The sequence below is a fragment of the Trichomycterus rosablanca genome, chromosome 17 (genome assembly GCF_030014385.1).
Source record: "Trichomycterus rosablanca isolate fTriRos1 chromosome 17, fTriRos1.hap1, whole genome shotgun sequence".
Taxonomy (NCBI): Eukaryota; Metazoa; Chordata; class Actinopteri; order Siluriformes; family Trichomycteridae; genus Trichomycterus; species Trichomycterus rosablanca.
Window position 1 is genome coordinate 6,383,827 of NC_086004.1, and position 18,596 is coordinate 6,402,422.

At 38.2% G+C, this 18,596-nt stretch overlaps 1 protein-coding gene across 1 annotated transcript; it reads right to left on the minus strand.

Annotated features, from left to right (window-relative positions):
* Window positions 1–1,269: 1,269 nt before the first annotated feature.
* LOC134331615 (guanine nucleotide-binding protein subunit alpha-11-like) lies at window positions 1,270–17,646 on the minus strand. The gene is made up of 8 exons (XM_063013096.1): window positions 17,593–17,646; window positions 15,874–16,029; window positions 13,746–13,930; window positions 13,038–13,192; window positions 9,053–9,181; window positions 7,880–8,009; window positions 6,650–6,803; window positions 1,270–1,496 (listed from the first exon to the last, which is right to left on the minus strand). Exons 2-8 carry the CDS (start codon window positions 16,022–16,024, stop codon window positions 1,294–1,296), a joined length of 1,107 nt encoding a protein of 368 aa, XP_062869166.1. The 5' UTR covers window positions 16,025–16,029; window positions 17,593–17,646; the 3' UTR covers window positions 1,270–1,293.
* Between the last annotated feature and the right edge of the window lie 950 nt (window positions 17,647–18,596).

Sequence of the window (18,596 nt, forward strand, 5' to 3'; positions counted from 1 at the left end):
TACTTATGTGCTCATTCATACAAAACTGTCAAAAAAGATATTTACAAAAATATTAAAGATGTGATAGCTCTGACAGATTTAGATTAATAGAGATAAATAATGTTACATGTTGAAATATATGTTTTCTACCATGGTAAATCGTTGTTAATAATTATTCTGAGGAATCATTAACATTAACATATGATCAGACAGTCTCTTCATACACATGAATATTGGTAATAATAATAATAACAATAACAATAATAATAATAATATCATTAAAGGTGAACCGTGCAACTTTATGTTATTCAGGAAGTTTGTATCACCAAGTAGCCCTTCGCATTATTCAGTAGCCTTGAAGTAGCTCTTGGTCTCGAAAAGGTTAGTGACCCCTGGTCCAAAGGGTAAAATAAAGAAAGTGAGCAAGTAATATTTTTCATTTTATTAAAAATTTTAAACCATAATCCGCACTATCACAATGTTTAATAAGTAAAACATGAGCTTGAATAACATTTTTTATTTTTGTAAGCTATAAATATAACACAGTAACTAGACTCCCTATTTAATCTAATTTATATTCCACGTGTGACTTATATCTCACCATAAAGTACAAATATTTATAGTTTTATATAAACACTATTACATAAAAGCATTAGAAAAGAATAAAAAAATACAGTTGTACAATACCTGACCCAGAACAGACCTAGTCCAAGAAAAAGAGGTGGATCCATAACGGTTTGAAGTCTCACATTTGGCATGACTGCAAATATGCTGACTTTCTTTATCATGTTGAATGCTGCGTTTATCCATTTGCTATGTTTTTTTCATAAGTGAACCGACAGAGCATTAAACTCTAGAAATAACATAAAATATATAAAAACATACAGCAGTTCTTTAAAGAAGTGACTAAAAAGTTTCTAAACAGTTTTAACTTGCAGATTTTTTTCTCCTTCATTTTAATGTTATCAGTCAGTCAAGTCAGTTTATCTTTATCCACATGTATCATGCCATGTCTCCAAACGGCTTACTGGCATTCGAGAGTAAAATTCCAGATATTTCTATTCCAGCATTTTCATGCACTGCTACATCATTCGACAGGCAAGAAAAAAAACGTCCAGAGTGTTGCATGGTTGAAAAACTCCATAACGATCTCTTTAACTAAGTTTTTACTGTTCATTCCAGCACAAAGTGATTGTTTTGGACATGTACCATGACGACCACTCAGAGCTAGTAGAAAATTGACTGTGACCGTGGAGAAAGTGAGTGGGGTGGGTGACTCCACAGCTTTTGAGAGGCTTTTATGGCTGCACTCTTTCACAGCACACCGTACTCCTGCAGAGACTTGATGAGCACAGTGTCTTTAACATCATTGAACACCATGCGGATGTTGTTGGTGTCTGTGGCACAGGTGAAGTGTGGGTAGATGTTCTTACTACCATTCTTCTCAGGGTTCGTGGCCTGATGCTGGTACATTTCACGAATGAATTTCATGGCAGCCTCAGCGTCATGTCTCCTGCCTGCAGATGCCATCAAACAACAGCAAGGGTTAATGTACATTGTACTTATTTAATTATTAGGATTTTAACGTCATGTTTTTCACTTTGGTTACATTCATGACAGAAATGGTATTTACTCATTACACAAGATTCATCAGTTCACAAGTTTAATGTCAGACACAGTCATGGACAATTTAGTATCTCCAATTTACCTCACTTGCATGTCTTTGGACTGTGGGAAGAAACTGGAGCTCCTGGAGGAAACCCACGCAGACATGGGGAAAACATGCAAACTCCACACAGAAAGGACCCGGACCGCCCCACCTGGGGATCGAACTCAGGACCTTCTTGCTGTGATGCGACAGTGCTACCCACTGAGCCACCGTGCTGCCCTAATGCATATTGCTCCATATTCATGCCTATGGTTTTGGAATAGGCAGTTGAATATTTTATTACTAAAATCCAGCTATTAAAATATTAGGCACATTACACAAAATAATATATAGCCAAAAGTATGTGGACAACCGTAAATTTATGGGTTTATTTGTTTTAGCCATTTATTGACAAATTAACAAAGCATACATCCATGAAATTTCATTTTAAAACTTTCAGTGTGGGGCTGTCATTGGCTTTTATGCTTCCACTATTTGGACTTTGACTACTTATAGCTTCCCTGTTCAACTGCAATTTCCTTAAGCTGTTGTAAAGTGGAAATGTCTGGAAGCAACAACAGCTCAGCCATGAAGCAGCTCCAATGGAGTTTCAAGAGTATTAAAGAAATATTCTGTGCTTAATTGTTCAACTCACTGCCAAATATTGCAGTGCCTATAGAAGCAACACAAGCACAAAAACTGTTCATCTGGAGCTTACAGATTAGTTTGTATGGCCAAGCAGCCACACAGAAGCCTGAGATCACTATCTGCATTATTATGCATAGACTGCAGTGCTGTAAAGTCTGGAGTGGTGAAAAATAGTTCTGGAAGTCTAACAGACTGATCTGTGTCGGGGGAAATCTTCATTTTACAGCATTCAGTCACCAACTACAAAACCATTTACCTCAAATTTAGTACCTCAAATTTTTGTTTCCCCATGACAGTGCTCCTGTGATTAAAACTAATTCTATAAAGGACCATGGTTTGCTTACTCTTGTGCAGATGAACTTAATAGGCCTGTACAGAAAGACATGAACCCAAACCTACCCAAAACCTTTAGGAGCCTTATCACCTTGATTTGGATTAATATGTTGAATAAGCAAACCAAAGGTGACAAAAGCAAGAAAAACTTCCTGAGCTGCACAAGAAAGAAAACTTGAGGAAGAAGATTGTTTGTTTGTTTATCAGGATTTAAACATCATGTTTTATACTTTGGTTACATTCATGACAGGACCATTTGTTACAGGTTAGCAATCCCAGGTAGAAAGGTTTAGTTCCTAATAGTCCTTGTGTATGATTAGATAATGATTACATGCTTACTAATAAGAAACAAATTAGTGTGACTGCCAATAGGTGAAGTTCATTTATGTAAGGGTCAAAACTAAAGAATATACATCGCCAGCCTATTTATTAAGTTAATCTATCTTGTCTGTACATTCAGTATCTGTTTTAAGAGCTACACCCACCATACAGAGGCGCTTTGTATACAATTACTGATTGTAGGCCATCTGTTGCTCTGTACATTTGACACTCCCTTTACCTCAACCATCAATACAAAAGGACCAGCTATTGTTAGGGTGGTGGCTCATTGTCAGCACTGCCATGGTAGCACTGACACACTAACATGGTAATAACACAGTAGTGAATGTTGTACTGGTATGAGTATATTGCTTGTAGCAGTATATTTGAGGTTTTTTAAATACTGTTTTTATTGGGCACACATAGCTAATTAGCATATATTGCAGGTATACAGTTAGCTTCTCTTTTATGCACAGTTAATCATCCTTAGGCTTTTATCAGAGAATAATTTCATGTCACAAGATGCCGTTAGCTTTATGTTTTTATTTGGAGCACTATTATCCTTCCAGCATTGACATTTAGGTGTTTAAAATTCCATCAACACTGCTGTACCCAGTCCACTCATACCAATACAAACAAACACATTATCATATGTGTCACTGCAGTTCCTGCAATAATTCATCACCCAAATAATTTCCTGTAAGCATCCTTTACCGTTGCCGGATAGGGCTGAATTTGGTGAAAAATTTAGCAGGGCAACAAATGGCCTACAGTCAGTTATTGTATAATCACTAAGTGTGGTATGTCATAGCTGTAGCTAATAAAATGGTCATTGAGTGTACAGTGCATGAAACAAAGGTAAACCTACTTGGCTTTTAAGTGTATATAATGTCTGTAACACAGTAGTAGCTGATCATGTCCACCGTGATCATGTCATTAAGTGGGGAAGGTGCTTGCACAGACATAACTGACTAATGTCTGAGGAAGCAGGAATGTCCAAAACAGCCAAGCCATTAGGAGGTGCACTTGTCAGTGTGCTCTCAGTGCTGGTCCCCAGCCCAGATTAAAACAGAAGGATCGCATCAGGAAGGGCATCCTGCATAAAAACTGTGCCAAGTCTGGTATGTGCACCAGATTCACTATGGCGATCTCTAATATATATATATATATATATATATATATATATATATATATATATACAGTGTATCACAAAAGTGAGTACACCCCTCACATTTCTGCAGATATTTAAGTATATCTTTTCATGGGACAACACTGACAAAATGACACTTTGACACAATGAAAAGTAGTCTGTGTGCAGCTTATATAACAGTGTAAATTTATTCTTCCCTCAAAATAACTCAATATACAGCCATTAATGTCTAAACCATTGCCAACAAAAGTGAGTACACCCCTTAGGGAAAGTTCCTGAAGTGTCAATATTTTGTGTGGCCACCATTATTTCCCAGAACTGCCTTAACTCTCCTGGGCATGGAGTTTACCAGAGCTTCACAGGTTGCCACTGGAATGCTTTTCCACTCCTCCATGACGACATCACGGAGCTGGCGGATATTCGAGACTTTGCGCTCCTCCACCTTCCGCTTGAGGATGCCCCAAAGATGTTCTATTGGGTTTAGGTCTGGAGACATGCTTGGCCAGTCCATCACCTTTACCCTCAGCCTCTTCAATAAAGCAGTGGTCGTCTTAGAGGTGTGTTTGGGGTCATTATCATGCTGGAACACTGCCCTGCGAGCCAGTTTCCGGAGGGAGGGGATCATGCTCTGCTTCAGTATTTCACAGTACATATTGGAGTTCATGTGTCCCTCAATGAAATGTAACTCCCCAACACCTGCTGCACTCATGCAGCCCCAGACCATGGCATTCCCACCACCATGCTTGACTGTAGGCATGACACACTTATCTTTGTACTCCTCACCTGATTGCCGCCACACATGCTTGAGACCATCTGAACCAAACAAATTAATCTTGGTCTCATCAGACCATAGGACATGGTTCCAGTAATCCATGTCCTTTGTTGACATGTCTTCAGCAAACTGTTTGCGGGCTTTCTTGTGTAGAGACTTCAGAAGAGGCTTCCTTCTGGGGTGATGGCCATGCAGACCAATTTGATGTAGTGTGCAGCGTATGGTCTGAGCACTGACAGGCTGACCCCCCACCTTTTCAATCTCTGCAGCAATGCTGACAGCACTCCTGTGCCTATCTTTCAAAGACAGCAGTTGGATGTGACGCTGAGCACGTGCACTCAGCTTCTTTGGACGACCAACGCGAGGTCTGTTCTGAGTGGACCCTGCTCTTTTAAAACGCTGGATGATCTTGGCCACTGTGCTGCAGCTCAGTTTCAGGGTGTTGGCAATCTTCTTGTAGCCTTGGCCATCTTCATGTAGCGCAACAATTCGTCTTTTAAGATCCTCAGAGAGTTCTTTGCCATGAGGTGCCATGTTGGAACTTTCAGTGACCAGTATGAGATTGTGTGAGAGCTGTACTACTAAATTGAACACACCTGCTCCCTATGCACACCTGAGACCTAGTAACACTAACAAATCACATGACATTTTGGAGGGAAAATGACAAGCAGTGCTCAATTTGGACATTTAGGGGTGTTGTCTCTTAGGGGTGTACTCACTTTTGTTGCCGGTGGTTTAGACATTAATGGGTGTATATTGAGTTATTTTGAGGGAAGAATAAATTTACACTGTTATATAAGCTGCACACAGACTACTTTTCATTGTGTCAAAGTGTCATTTTGTCAGTGTTGTCCCATGAAAAGATATACTTAAATATCTGCAGAAATGTGAGGGGTGTACTCACTTTTGTGATACACTGTATATACACAGGAACAGCCGAAAGAAAAAAAAAAACATGTCATTTACAGCAAACAGTTACACTTGGGAATGTTTTTTTAAATTTGAAAGGGCTTTGTTATGTCAAAGTTGTTTATATCATCCACCAGATAAAGGCCAGAAAACCTGGACCAGTGGCATCAAACTATATTATACAAATTGCTTTTCGATGATAAATCATTCACCTTGCATGTTACAGACAAAGTGATGTCACTGGTCCAGTTTTTTTAAACAAATGCAACTAAACAAATGTGACCTCTTTAAATCTGTAATAATAACTGAAATGCTTATAATAATCATAGTAAAAAAAATAATAACAATGTGTTTCTGGACCCCACTTGAAGATCTGCGTTTATAAATAACATAATGTAATAATGCTGATTTATAATAATTCAGCTGCAGGTGTGACATTTATTTTAATTAAACTGCTGATGCTACTAAAGCAAATCCACTACTGCCAATTACAAAAATACAAAACAAAACAGGAGGTCCGCTTCAAAACAAGCCTGTTTATTTAGCTTGTTGCAATTAATGGCCTCATTAATGTTGTTTTGTTCAGACTTATAATGAACATTAGTCAAGCAGCCATCATAGCAAAGAGGTGGAAATTCCTCCCAGCTTCACTAACATAACCTTTTTTAAGCTCGCTGATGCAAAAGCTGAGCATTTTATGGTTGCCATGAGTAACCGACAGAAATGAAAAAGTGAAGGTTTAGAGATAAAGCGATAGGAAGTGACGGAGAGCAGACACAAGTGAACACAATTTCCGCCAGGTCATTCCTTATCAGCTAAAATAGCATGGATTTTTTTTTCCTTTTCCCAGTAAGTGTGTGTGATTTTTGCAGTGGGTCTGTATTCACCGTACCTTGAAAATTAGTGAAGTAGTTCTGCAGGTCTGACGTCTTTATCTTCTCAGCCAGAATGTCCATTTTGTTAAGAAACAGAATGATCGAGGCATTAACAAACCAGCTAGAGTGAATGGTGGTGTAGAACAGAGTCAGGCTCTCCTCCATACGGTTCTATTAGAAACATTTAAAAGAGATGAAGGCAATTATTAATACTACACTGTATGTACATATCAGATCAATATAAAAACAGGAAATAAAGGGGGGAACAGTAAGTCAACCAAAAATGTTAGAAGCTAGGAACCAATCATCTGTCAGAAGCTTAAAGCCTAATGGCTAATTGTAATATTCAACATTAGATAATAAATGGATAATTAGTTAAACAGTGGGGATAAATGGTACCACATATCATATTTTCCCACCCCAATTACACATTTGTATGTATCAAGCCACTAAACTACAAAGCTCAAAAGCTTTTTTTACCTTATTAGTTTGTTTGTTTGTTTTTTAGGATTTTAACATCATGTTTTACACTTTGGTTACATTAATGACAGGAACTGTAGTTACTCATTACACAAGGTTCATCAGTTCACAAGGTTATATCGAGCACAGTCATGGACAATTTAGTGTCTCCAATTCACCTCACTTGCATGTCTTTGGACTGTGGGAGAAATTAGTATTGGCATTAACTATGAAATATCCAACATTACTTTGTACTTTGTTGTTTAACATGGAATCCTTATAAAAAAATTCTAAAAAGCATAATCTGTAATGTAAAATGATATAATGACATTATAGCACAACAGGTAGTGTAGGTGCTGCACAGCACCAGTGTCCTAAGCACCCAGGTTCAAACCTGGGTGAAAAGCTGTCTGTGAAAAGCTTGACAGGGAACAACCAGAATCTCAACAGCCTGCCCCAAAGTGTAAGTGAGTATGTGAATGGGTAAGTGTGTGTTGCCTAGTAATATACTGATGCCTGTCATGGTGTATTCCTGCCTTGTCCCTAGTGTTATTGGTGGCACCGGACACACTGTGGCCATGATCAATAGTATAAGAATGGCATAAAGTCAAGTGGGAAGATAATGAAAACATGAAGTATTTGCATGCTGGTTAATCTGCAGCTTAATGACCTTAGAACTGTAGTGTTTTTTCACCAATATTGCTTCATATTTCCAGGGATAAAGAAGAGAAGATACAGACAAAGAGGGAATAATAAAGAATCATGCTATAGAGAAATCCTTTACTTACCTCCTTGTTGTTTTCCTCCAGGACCTGATCATATTCGCTAAGTGAGGCCAAAAAGATAAGCGATGTCACATTTTCGAAGCAGTGGATCCATTTCCGCCTCTCTGATTTCTGTCCCCCAACATCCACAATCCTGTCGAACACAGTAAATGTGTTACAGATGTAAAAATAAAAGAAATGATGGGGCTTGGCTAGAGCAGACTAATTTGCATCTGAAATGGCTAACGGTCTTTGATACCAGCAGTTACTCAGGTTGCTTTTTGTGTTATACAAAATTTGGACACTCCTGGACAAGTTTTAGGGACACATTTCGGCACATGTTCATGCACAATTATTGTTTATATGCTCAATTTAACTAATAATCATCATCAGCATCATTTTTATGTTACCGCTGCTTTAACCTGGTCAGGGTCAAGATGGGTCCGGATTCCCTGGAATTAATGGGTGCAATGCAGTAACACACCTCAGACAGAACAGAACACCTACTTACTGTCACAAGTGGAAGATGTATAAACTTACTTTTACTTTTTAAAAAATCAACAGAATATAAAAAATTTGATCAGAGTGGTGCTGTAACTTTTCCGACAAATGTATGATCATAAAAAATCCTGAAAGGTGCCAACAAACCAGCTTTTCTTTCCTTACTGTTAAACAGCAAGACACTATTTCAAATGAGAAAAAATCTGCATACCTAAATGTGATGCAGCACACTATGAATCAACAATAAAAATTAACATGTTTAATGTACGTCACTCAGTGCTGTGTTTAATTTCATGTCCACAGTGCTTGCAATTGATTTGCAAAGTAATGGCCTGTCCAGTTATGTCATCCATTTAACAAGGAGGAAATGTACTAGACAGGGAACATTAATGTTCTTGGACGCAACACCGTGTCTGAGAAATTTGAATTCTGTCAAGAAAAAAATATTTTAAAAAATCAGGTGGGACAAGTAAGTGTTTAGTAAGGCAGACAATCTGCAGACACTGACAATACTGTCAATTATGGCTTACATCATTCTGTGCCATTTAAAATGTAGCCTGTGTATTTGGGTCATGCACTCTATTGAGCTCTTGTATTAAAAAATAAGAAGAAAAATAGATAGATTAGATAGTTTCTTTCAGTGAAACTTTTTAATGAACCGTTATTGAATCACAACTAATCCATTTGCTACTGTACCTGAGTGTGATTTTCTCCACTACGATAGAGTAGTCGTTGATGCCAGTGGTTGGGAAGCGCACCCGTAGAACATCCTGAGCAGTTGGGATGTAGTTTGGGGCCGCAATGCGATCCAAATTCGTTATGAAGCTATAAACAGATTTAGATGAAATAGATGCTGATTAATATGTGTAATAATACACAATTCATTCTGTCACAGCAGGTCCAGAGTCTCAGAAACAGTAGGCGCACAGCATCAACATGGCACTTATTTGAAGGTAAAGTGAGATGAAAGGTGATAGCTGAAGTAAATGGGAAGAACATGTGAAACTCTACACAGTACAGTACAGTAACCAGAGATAAGGATCAAACCCAGGTTCCTAATGCTGTTCGCTAAAAGCACCTTACTGCTGTTCATTTTCATGTTTTACCAGCTTTGTTCTGGTCAAAGTCAAGGTGGGTCTGGTTTCCCTGAAATCACTGGGTGCAGTGCAGTAACACACCCTGGACAGGAAGCCAAATACAGTAACAAATGTACTAAATGTATTCAGTAATGTGTGCTGTTAAAAACCACAAAAACGTGTTTAAAAAAGAGTACATTTCAGAAGGTCCATATAAACACAAGTCTCAGTTTCTAAGTATTATTAGCAGACACAGCAGGCACTCAAGTGGGACTGGCTGGATGTCGACACAGACTTGATTGGCTATGTCTCAGGGGGAAGAGGGGGTGAGGAGAGTGAATGGCCGAAGCCCTGCGATGGATAGCGCCCCGCCCAGGGTATTCCTGCCTTGCACCCAGTGTTACACTAGTAAAACCAGACCCATCGCAAACCTGACCAGGATAAAGCAGTGAATGAAAATGAGATGAAAATAAAATGAGCAGTGACCGTGTTTGAGAAAAAAGTAAAACAGAATACAGAATCAGAGTAAACTGCAATGTAGAGGATACAAGACATCAAACATCCAGCCTGGACTAAAACCTCCATCAGAAGTTTAAATATAGTGCCCTATTATTTACCCCACCACTCCAATTTTAGCTTATGTTTAGTTTGATGATAAGAGAAACGAGCTCTCACATGCATGGTCATATTACTTCAAAATACAAACCTCCACTTCAGAAAAGTTGGGACAGTACACAAACGGCAAATAAAACCAGAAAACAGTTATTTGTAAATTTTGTGAAACTGATGTGTACAACAGGTTTTAAAAATTACCAGTTGACATTTTTACCTTTTTAAATAAACACGGAATGGGTCGAGTCTCACTACGGCATCTGTCTTGGTACTAGTGCTGGTGTCCATGACATGTCTAACTAGCACATCTTTGAGGGCATTGTTTAAACTAAAAGATATTTACACATTTTGGGACCAGCTTATGGTGCCTTCTAGATGAAGTTTTTTTAGGAATGTTTATGCTTTATTCAACATGCCAATGACAAACGCTTCACTGGTCTGGCTACAGTCCAGATCTGTCTCACCTTGCCAATATGTTGTACATTATAAAGAGCAACATAAGACAATAAAGACCAGCTAAAGACTTTTACACAGCTAAAGACTTGCATAACAGAAGAATGGCCAAAAATCTAGTTTATCATCTAGTCTAAAACAAGATGAATTGGGCCAATTCACAGAAAGGTTTGTTTGTTTGTTTATTAGGATTTTAACGTTATGTTTTACACTTTGGTTACATTCATGACAGGAATGGTAGTTACTCGTTACACAAGATTCATCAGTTCACAAGTTTATATCGAACACAGTCTTGGACAATTTAGTATCTTCAATTGACTGTGTGAGAAAACCGGATCACCCGGAGGAAACCCACGCGAACACGGGGAGAACATGCAGACTCCACACAGAAAGAACCCGGACCGCCCCACCTGGGGATCGAACCCGGGACCTTCTTGCTGTGAGGCGAGAGAGCTAACCACTTAGCCATCGTGCCGCCCCACAGAAAGGTAAATAAGTCCCAACTTTTTGAAATGCATTACAGCCATCAATTTTGGAATGGGCATGTTTACCAAATAAGAACAATAAGTTTATAAGGTAAAACCACTTTATGTTTTCTAAAGATGCTATAATTGTCACAATACCAATGTTGGTAGTCAACACAAATACCAGTCAATTTTTTTAATCCCAGACTGGTAGAACTGAACAAACAAAAATGTTATTAAATACAAACCTTTCTTGGTAGATACACAACCTTGTCAAAAGTATGTGAGCTTGTTGGACATATTATTCCAAAACCACAAACATTAATATGGGTTTTCCATACTTTCTAACTGTGTTCAACACTGCAGTAAACACTGTCCTAATCACACAGTGACGTCTGATATAAACTAAAAAGCTAAAAAGCATGCAGGTTCAGACAAATAAGACAGTTAATTAGACAGGAAATACATGGAAGCTGTTTCCTTGAAGATGTACACATTGTATTACAATGATAGTGCCAGCTTAATCTGTGTCTTAATGAAATGTTGTTCTGGGTTTATTTGCATTTATCAGAACGTGTTCTGAGAATTGAATGCTGACACTGAGAACTGCGTGATCGTACGAGAGCACATACGAGAAAGAGAGCGAGAGAGAAGGAGAAGCAGGACGTGTGTTAGAGGGAAAGACCTGGTGGTAAAATGTCAACAAAACAACTCACTCTGTCTGTAAAGGGAAATTAGATGGTTATCTGTGATGTGGTGTTTAATTGAAAGACAAATCTGTTTGTAACCTCCTCTGTTGGTTTACCGGTGAGTAATGCCGTCTTTAACACGTAGAAAAAAGCATAATATTGCCACAATGCATTTCCTTCTAGGACTTTTTTCATGGTTTTCCATTAGTGTTCAAAAACTAATTTAAAAGTTTTTTTTTTACTTAAGTCAAATTTATTTGTATAACACTTTTTACAGTGGACATTGTCTCAAAGCAACTTTATAGAATCCTGTACCAACAGACCAAAAACCCCTGTTAAGCAAGCCAAGGGTGACAGTGACAAGGTAAACCACCCTTAACATTACAGGAAGAAACCTTGAGAGGAACCAGACTCAGCAGGAACCCATCCTCATTGGGTGGCCTGAAGATATTACTGGATAACATTTCCATAAATTAAATATTACTTTTGCTTTGTTTAAAGCCAGGATGTTAAACTCTTTTTTAATGCTCAGTATACATGCAAAGGATGTCATTGGTCCAGATTTTTCCCTAGATTTTGTTAAAATTATGACTAATGAGAGGGCAACATGTCTAATGCTAGGGTGCTCAGGAAGTGCAGGCTATTCACCTATCTCTGGGGTCCAGGGCTTGAGTGGTGCTTTTAGGTGGTCAGGTGTCTACATACAGACATGATTGGCTATGTCTGAGGGAGGATCGAGGCCTAGCAATAAATCGGCATCCCATCCAAGGTGTGTTACTGCATTGAGACAATTTGATTTTGAGAAAGCCAGACCCATTGTTACCCTGACCAGGATAAAGTGGTGGTAAAATTGAGGGGAAAATGCTAGTCTTAGATCTTTGAAATAACAATAAAAACCTTTTATTTATGTCCGACTCAGTGTTTAGGATTCACAGGTCGGGCACATAAAAGGTAACCAGGATTGCTTTGGCAGAGAGCTGATATTTTAACATTTATTATGAAAAAGCTGTGGCAGAGGGCTCAAAATGGGGTATTTTCATGCGCTGGCATTATTTCACACAGCTATGTGGCACCATCTGGTGGAAATGTTAGGTTCCGTTATATCTGAAACATTTTGTAGAAAACTTGGTTGGTTTCAGATCAATTGGCTTGACATTTTCATTCATTTCATTTCATTTTTTAGGTTTTACCACTGCTTTACTCTGGTCAGAGTCTCAGTGGGACCGGTTTCATCTGAGGGCCTCTGCCACCCCCACCATGTCTGTATGGAGATGCCAAACCAGTTGATAGAGAGCAAGCAGGTTTTATTGCTGCGCCACCCGAGCTGTTCTGCTCGGCAGTACAATATTACAGTGTATTAATCTGAACTAAATGTTGCTGAACTTACTATTCAGTGGAGTCCAGTAGCTGGTACTCTCGTCGGCGACTGTAGCAGACCCTGAGGCCAGAGTCTGCCCACAGGCACTGAATGGCGTCTACATAGGTTCGCTCCAGTTGGGTTACCTGGTTAACGTCTAAAGCTTGAATCCTTTGAGCATAAGACTATAAAGAAAAAAAAAACAGAACATGATTTTTTGCATCAACGTGACATATACTTTCTTTATATATTTCATAACTTCATTATAGATTTCACAAGATTTAATAGTGGGGTTAGTCAAGTAGATATTAGCCTACAGGTAAAAAGCTAGGCAGACAGTTCTCGTTCACACCGAGTCCCTGTCAGAGATCCCTTTAGGCAGCTGGAAGAACAAGAAGCTTCAGAGGCTCCCATAATATATAATATAATATAACTTGCATGTTAGATGTGATTGTTTTAGAATTGTATCACTTATTTAGTGACATCACACTGAAGATGAAACTTCCAACCTCTTCAATTTGCTTTTTCCCTAAAAGAACCAGGTAAGTCTCTATTTTATAAGGACAATGTTACAACTAGAGTGACCCAGTGCAGCTGATAGAGGGGGTGTTACACTGCAACATGGAGTATTTTTCTTACGGACACTTTGTTTCTACCACATTTCAAATGAAACATGCAAAAGGTGGATTAGCTATTGCTGATTGGACCCTGATGTGAGTAAAGTTCTGATCCTTTTACCTCATTCTGTTGGTTGGTGTATGGAATCTTGAGGGTTGACATTGCCATTGTCATGGCCTTTACTGCTGTGAAGATGTTCTGGTAAACCAGTTTGGTAAAGGAGCGTCTGTCCTCTTCAGAGTAACCTTTCCCATGTATGATCCTCATCTGCTTGATAAAAGTGGTTTTGCCGCTCTCTCCTGTGCCTACCAAAATTAACAAAAGCTATTATAGCTGGAAAGAGCTTGGATATCAAGAAGCCACAAACATACTTTCATTTCAATAGAGTTGGGACCGCATGGGAAATGTTAATCAAAGAAAGAAAGACTGTAGGAAGTTAAAGACAACACAAAACAATAAACATGCTAGTTACATTAAATCTGATACCTGCAACACAGTGATGGGAATGTTTGGGACAGAAGCATGTTTTTATTCTTGCATGTTAACCATTCAATTTCTCAGTCATTTGAGGACTGAGGACACCAACTGATCCAGTTATCATATTCTTCTATTATGCATGTAGCTGCTTCAGTGTCATATTTTGTGCTTCGTAATGCACCAGATGTTTTCAAACTGCATAAGCTATTAGATCTTGTCCTTGTACTGGTTTTGCTTAAATAGATGTACAGATCACAAATCACATGGATGTACAAATCGTCAAAGTAGATGTACAAATCACTGCTTTCTGTTTTTATTTGCATTTCACATTCAGTCTCAAGATTTCTGGAATTGAGCTTTGTACTATTTATTAAAAAGGGATCTAAAAAAAACTGTTAAAAGTGATTACATTTATAAATGAGTGATGTTTATTTTGTTTAGATGATTGCAGGTTCATGTCAGCTGAGCTGCCCATTCACTGCACATAGTGGAATGTTAACCATCCTGTCAAGAATGAGGCAGCCGAACAGTCAAGGTGTTTGTAATCACAAGCTGAAAAACTGCAAAAGCCTGTCAGAGGGCGTGTTGCAAGGACAGATTTAAGCCAAGAATGAGGTGTTGTAAATTCAGTTTCTTCTTGTTATCAGATAGACACTTTATGTAGCACGCCTCTAGATGATGCCAGTAAACACATGGCTTATGTATGTTATTGGGGAATCACAGACGCTGAAGCTGTCCTCATTTTAATTACCGTTTTCAATGAGCAAATATTTGCTAATGACACTAGCATACAACTTTCATCATATCACACTAAGAACCACGTCATTGTGTGATAACAGCAGGACACTACCAAAAACAAGACAATCAGCTACCCACATTAAAGTACATGTTAGCGTTGTGTGCTGATATTATCCAGTTTTTTAAGAACTGAACATTTTAGTTGCCCTATGCTCACAAATCCTCACCACATTTTCAGTTCCATGTGAAACCACATTTGATATGTTCGCCATTACAAAGTGTTTCTTAATAGCCTGTAATCCAATACAGTTCATATAATACAATCAATACAAACTCTATCTGAATACATCAATGCCATCATAAAATAGTAGAAAAATATGAAACTTCAGTCATGCTACCTAGAATAGTAAAATAGTTATAATATAAATGGTGCTAGTAGGATTGTGTATTTGGGATGCTTTTAGCAACCAGAACTAAGAATTTTATTTGAATCTAAGAGAAAATTCATGGAGCAAAATAAAAAATTCTTGGATAAAAACCAGTAAGCTTATGTGTCAACAAGACAATGACCCAAAGAAAATTGCCACAGCTGAAATGGTGTAAAATAAAGAAAAAAATATGAACCAGTCTTGATCTTACCCCGTCTAAAGTTTGGTAAGTCCTTAAAAATTATAATAAACGTCTGCTTTCCAACTAACCTGGCAGTAGTATGGGGCAAGAGCACCCCATTATGTTGAAACATAACTGAAATTGCTAATGATGGTAACAACCACAAAAGAAGGCATGAATAAGTACCAAACAAATGATGAATACCAATAAATAAAACATTTCTATTGCCCTATTTTTTGTTGTAATCAAATTGATTACAGTTTTTTTAGGGCATTCTTTTTTTACCATTACAGACATGTATCTCAAACGTGATTGACACACTTGGTATCAGACCTACCTACCTTTCATACCAGTTCCATAGTTCCTGCTGTGATCTGAAGACTATATATAAAGTGAAGGTTTAGTATAATAGATGTCTCCTTACCCAGTAAGAGCACTTTTATTTCTCGGCGTTCTCTCTTCTTCTGCTCAGCTAGGATTCTCCGAATTTCCTTGTCTATTGCAACTGATTTACGTTCGTCTTCAGACAGACAGCAGGTGCAAATTTGGTAGCACCATTTCCCGCAACCCCCCATCTCCCCTACAAAGCATAAACATAACATTTATTGATCAAATAATAAAACTACCACGTGTTTATGATACAGTTCAGGACATGTTATTATGGTAAATAAACCTTTATAGTGTTAGAATGAAAAAAATGACTTTTAATCTCTATTTGTACCTAATATCACTGCATCTATAGGAAATAGCTTAGTACCAGGAAAAGTTTAACTTTGCTTAAAACTGTTTAGGAGCTGTTACTGAGGTAGTCAATGAATGTTTAAGCAAATTAGTACTTTTACTAAAAGGGGTGGCAGGCAATATTTAACCAGTCAGTACTAAAAGCTGTCCTCTTGGTCTGTAAATTACTTTACATACATGTGTTTGATGTGTGGCTTTGGAAGGAACATTTAGAGGATATATTTGTTGGGGTTTTGATTTTTTCAAACATTGCTCAAAATAGTGTTCTTTTTAATAATTATTATCATTTTTTGTCTCTCAGTTGTCCCTCATTTTCTAGGTGCTCAGACTGTGGAATTAAAGTTTACCTTAGCACAAAGTGAAATTAACTGTTATCAGTAACTTGTTCATTTCTAGTACACTCATCCTCATAATTCAAGTGAATCAGCCTTTTCACTAGATGATTTTATTCATGTCCAGTGGTAAATTCATTATTGTTAGAAATGTATTTATTACATTTATTTATATAGTTTTTAATTTTGACTAAACAACGGTTCAAAACATCTATTACATATGTTATTATATATGTTCTGTAGGTAACTTGATTAAGGATTGGGGGTTAATGCTATGGGCAGGAGTAAGGTCATCTAGCCATACTTTTAAACATTGTAGAAATGCCCTAGAAATATCAAGTCCATTTCTGCAGAGACCACAAGCTCTCATTGCTTGAACTGCTTAAAATATTTTCTTGTAGTGGTTACTTTTCTCTCCAATTTACAGAGAGCAGCCAGTTAAACTTGTTGTTGTTTTTTTTTTTTTTCTCTTAAAAATTTACTTTAGTGTATTTAAAACCTGAGAACTCACAATTTTTAAAACCTGGCTGAATTTACTGACTGACCACTGACCTCCACTCACCTTTCAACTGTTAACTTTTCAAACAATAATCAAAATATTAGAACATTTAATAGAACTTAATAGAAGTTGGTTTACTTAAGACTACTTTCTGGATTTTTTAGGTTAGTTGTTTGGTTATGTTTACCAGACATACCGTCCAGTGTTTGTGAACATTGTAAGGATTATTTTTAACCTTCCTATGGGGACGTTGATTTAACAGAGATTTAACCAAAGCACAAACGTAAAACGGACTAGTTAAACCAAATGAAGCGGAAAATCTGAACGTTTTGATAGTTTAGTGAGTAAACACTAGTTGATCGTGTTGGGTGCCATTTTGACGTCAGGTGCAAACCTACACCCGATACGAGCCTGTGGCATTTTTATTAACGCTGGACTTTCTCCAACAAGGAAATACACCAGTAGGCTATAAAGTGTAAACCATTAGGTATATGCGACATACATGTTTTACAAGTTAACCTGAACCTGAAACACTGACTAGATACAGTAGAAACTGTATAAAATCACTCACCTTCATTCGGTGTCACACCTGTTCCGGGAGATTACACAGTCTGCTGCTGGTGCTGCTGCTGGTGCCACTTTTCTCGAGAAACACGATCCATCTTCTCCTGGACTTCAACTTAACTTTTACTAAAACACTTTATTTCACCCGCCAAAAATCCAAAAAAATGTAAATGAGTAAGTTTTATTCGCATTATGTAATGTCAGGCCATCAGAATGACTCGCGGAAGTGCTGGTCTAGTGAGGAATATGACCGGTATGTAAGCTAATGTGGATCTGTGGAATGCGTCTCTCTCTCTCTCTCTCTCTCTCTCTCTCTGTGTGTGTGTGTGTGTGTGTGTCTCTCTCTCTCTCTCTCTCTCTCTGTGTCTCTATCTATCTCTCTCTCTCTCTCTCTCTCTCTCTCTCTCTCTGTGTCTCTCTCTCTCTCTGTGTGTCTCTATCTGTCTTACTCTCTCTCTCTCTGTCTCTATCTGTCTTACTCTTACTTTCTCTCTCTCTGTCTCACTCTTAGTAAGTATATATAAATATTTGCAAAAAAGAACAGGTATATACATAGAAAAAATTGTAAGAAAATATTCATTATGTAATAAAACAATTGTTCACAAAAAAAAGAGAAAATATCATGTGTGGCCTGGTGTGTGTGGTGGGTGGGTGTGGTGGGTGTGGTGGGTGGGTGTGGTGGGTGTGGTGGGTGGGTGTGTGTGTGTGGTGGGTGGGTGTGGTGGGTGTGGTGGGTGGGTGTGGTGGGTGTGGTGGGTGGGTGTGGTGGGTGGGTGTGGTGGGTGTGGTGGGTGGGTGTGGTGGGTGGGTGTGTGTGTGATGTGTGTGTGAGGGGGGGGGATGATCTGGTGTTTCACTCACTGTCTCGGAGTGTGTGACACTCATGTACATATTTGGCTGCAAGTCTCTAGTGAGAGAGTAACAGAGAAATATTTACTTTAAAGTTATTGGAACTCCTTTGAACATTTTTGGTTGGTTTCGGTATATAAGTGACAGATAGAGCAACAGTAT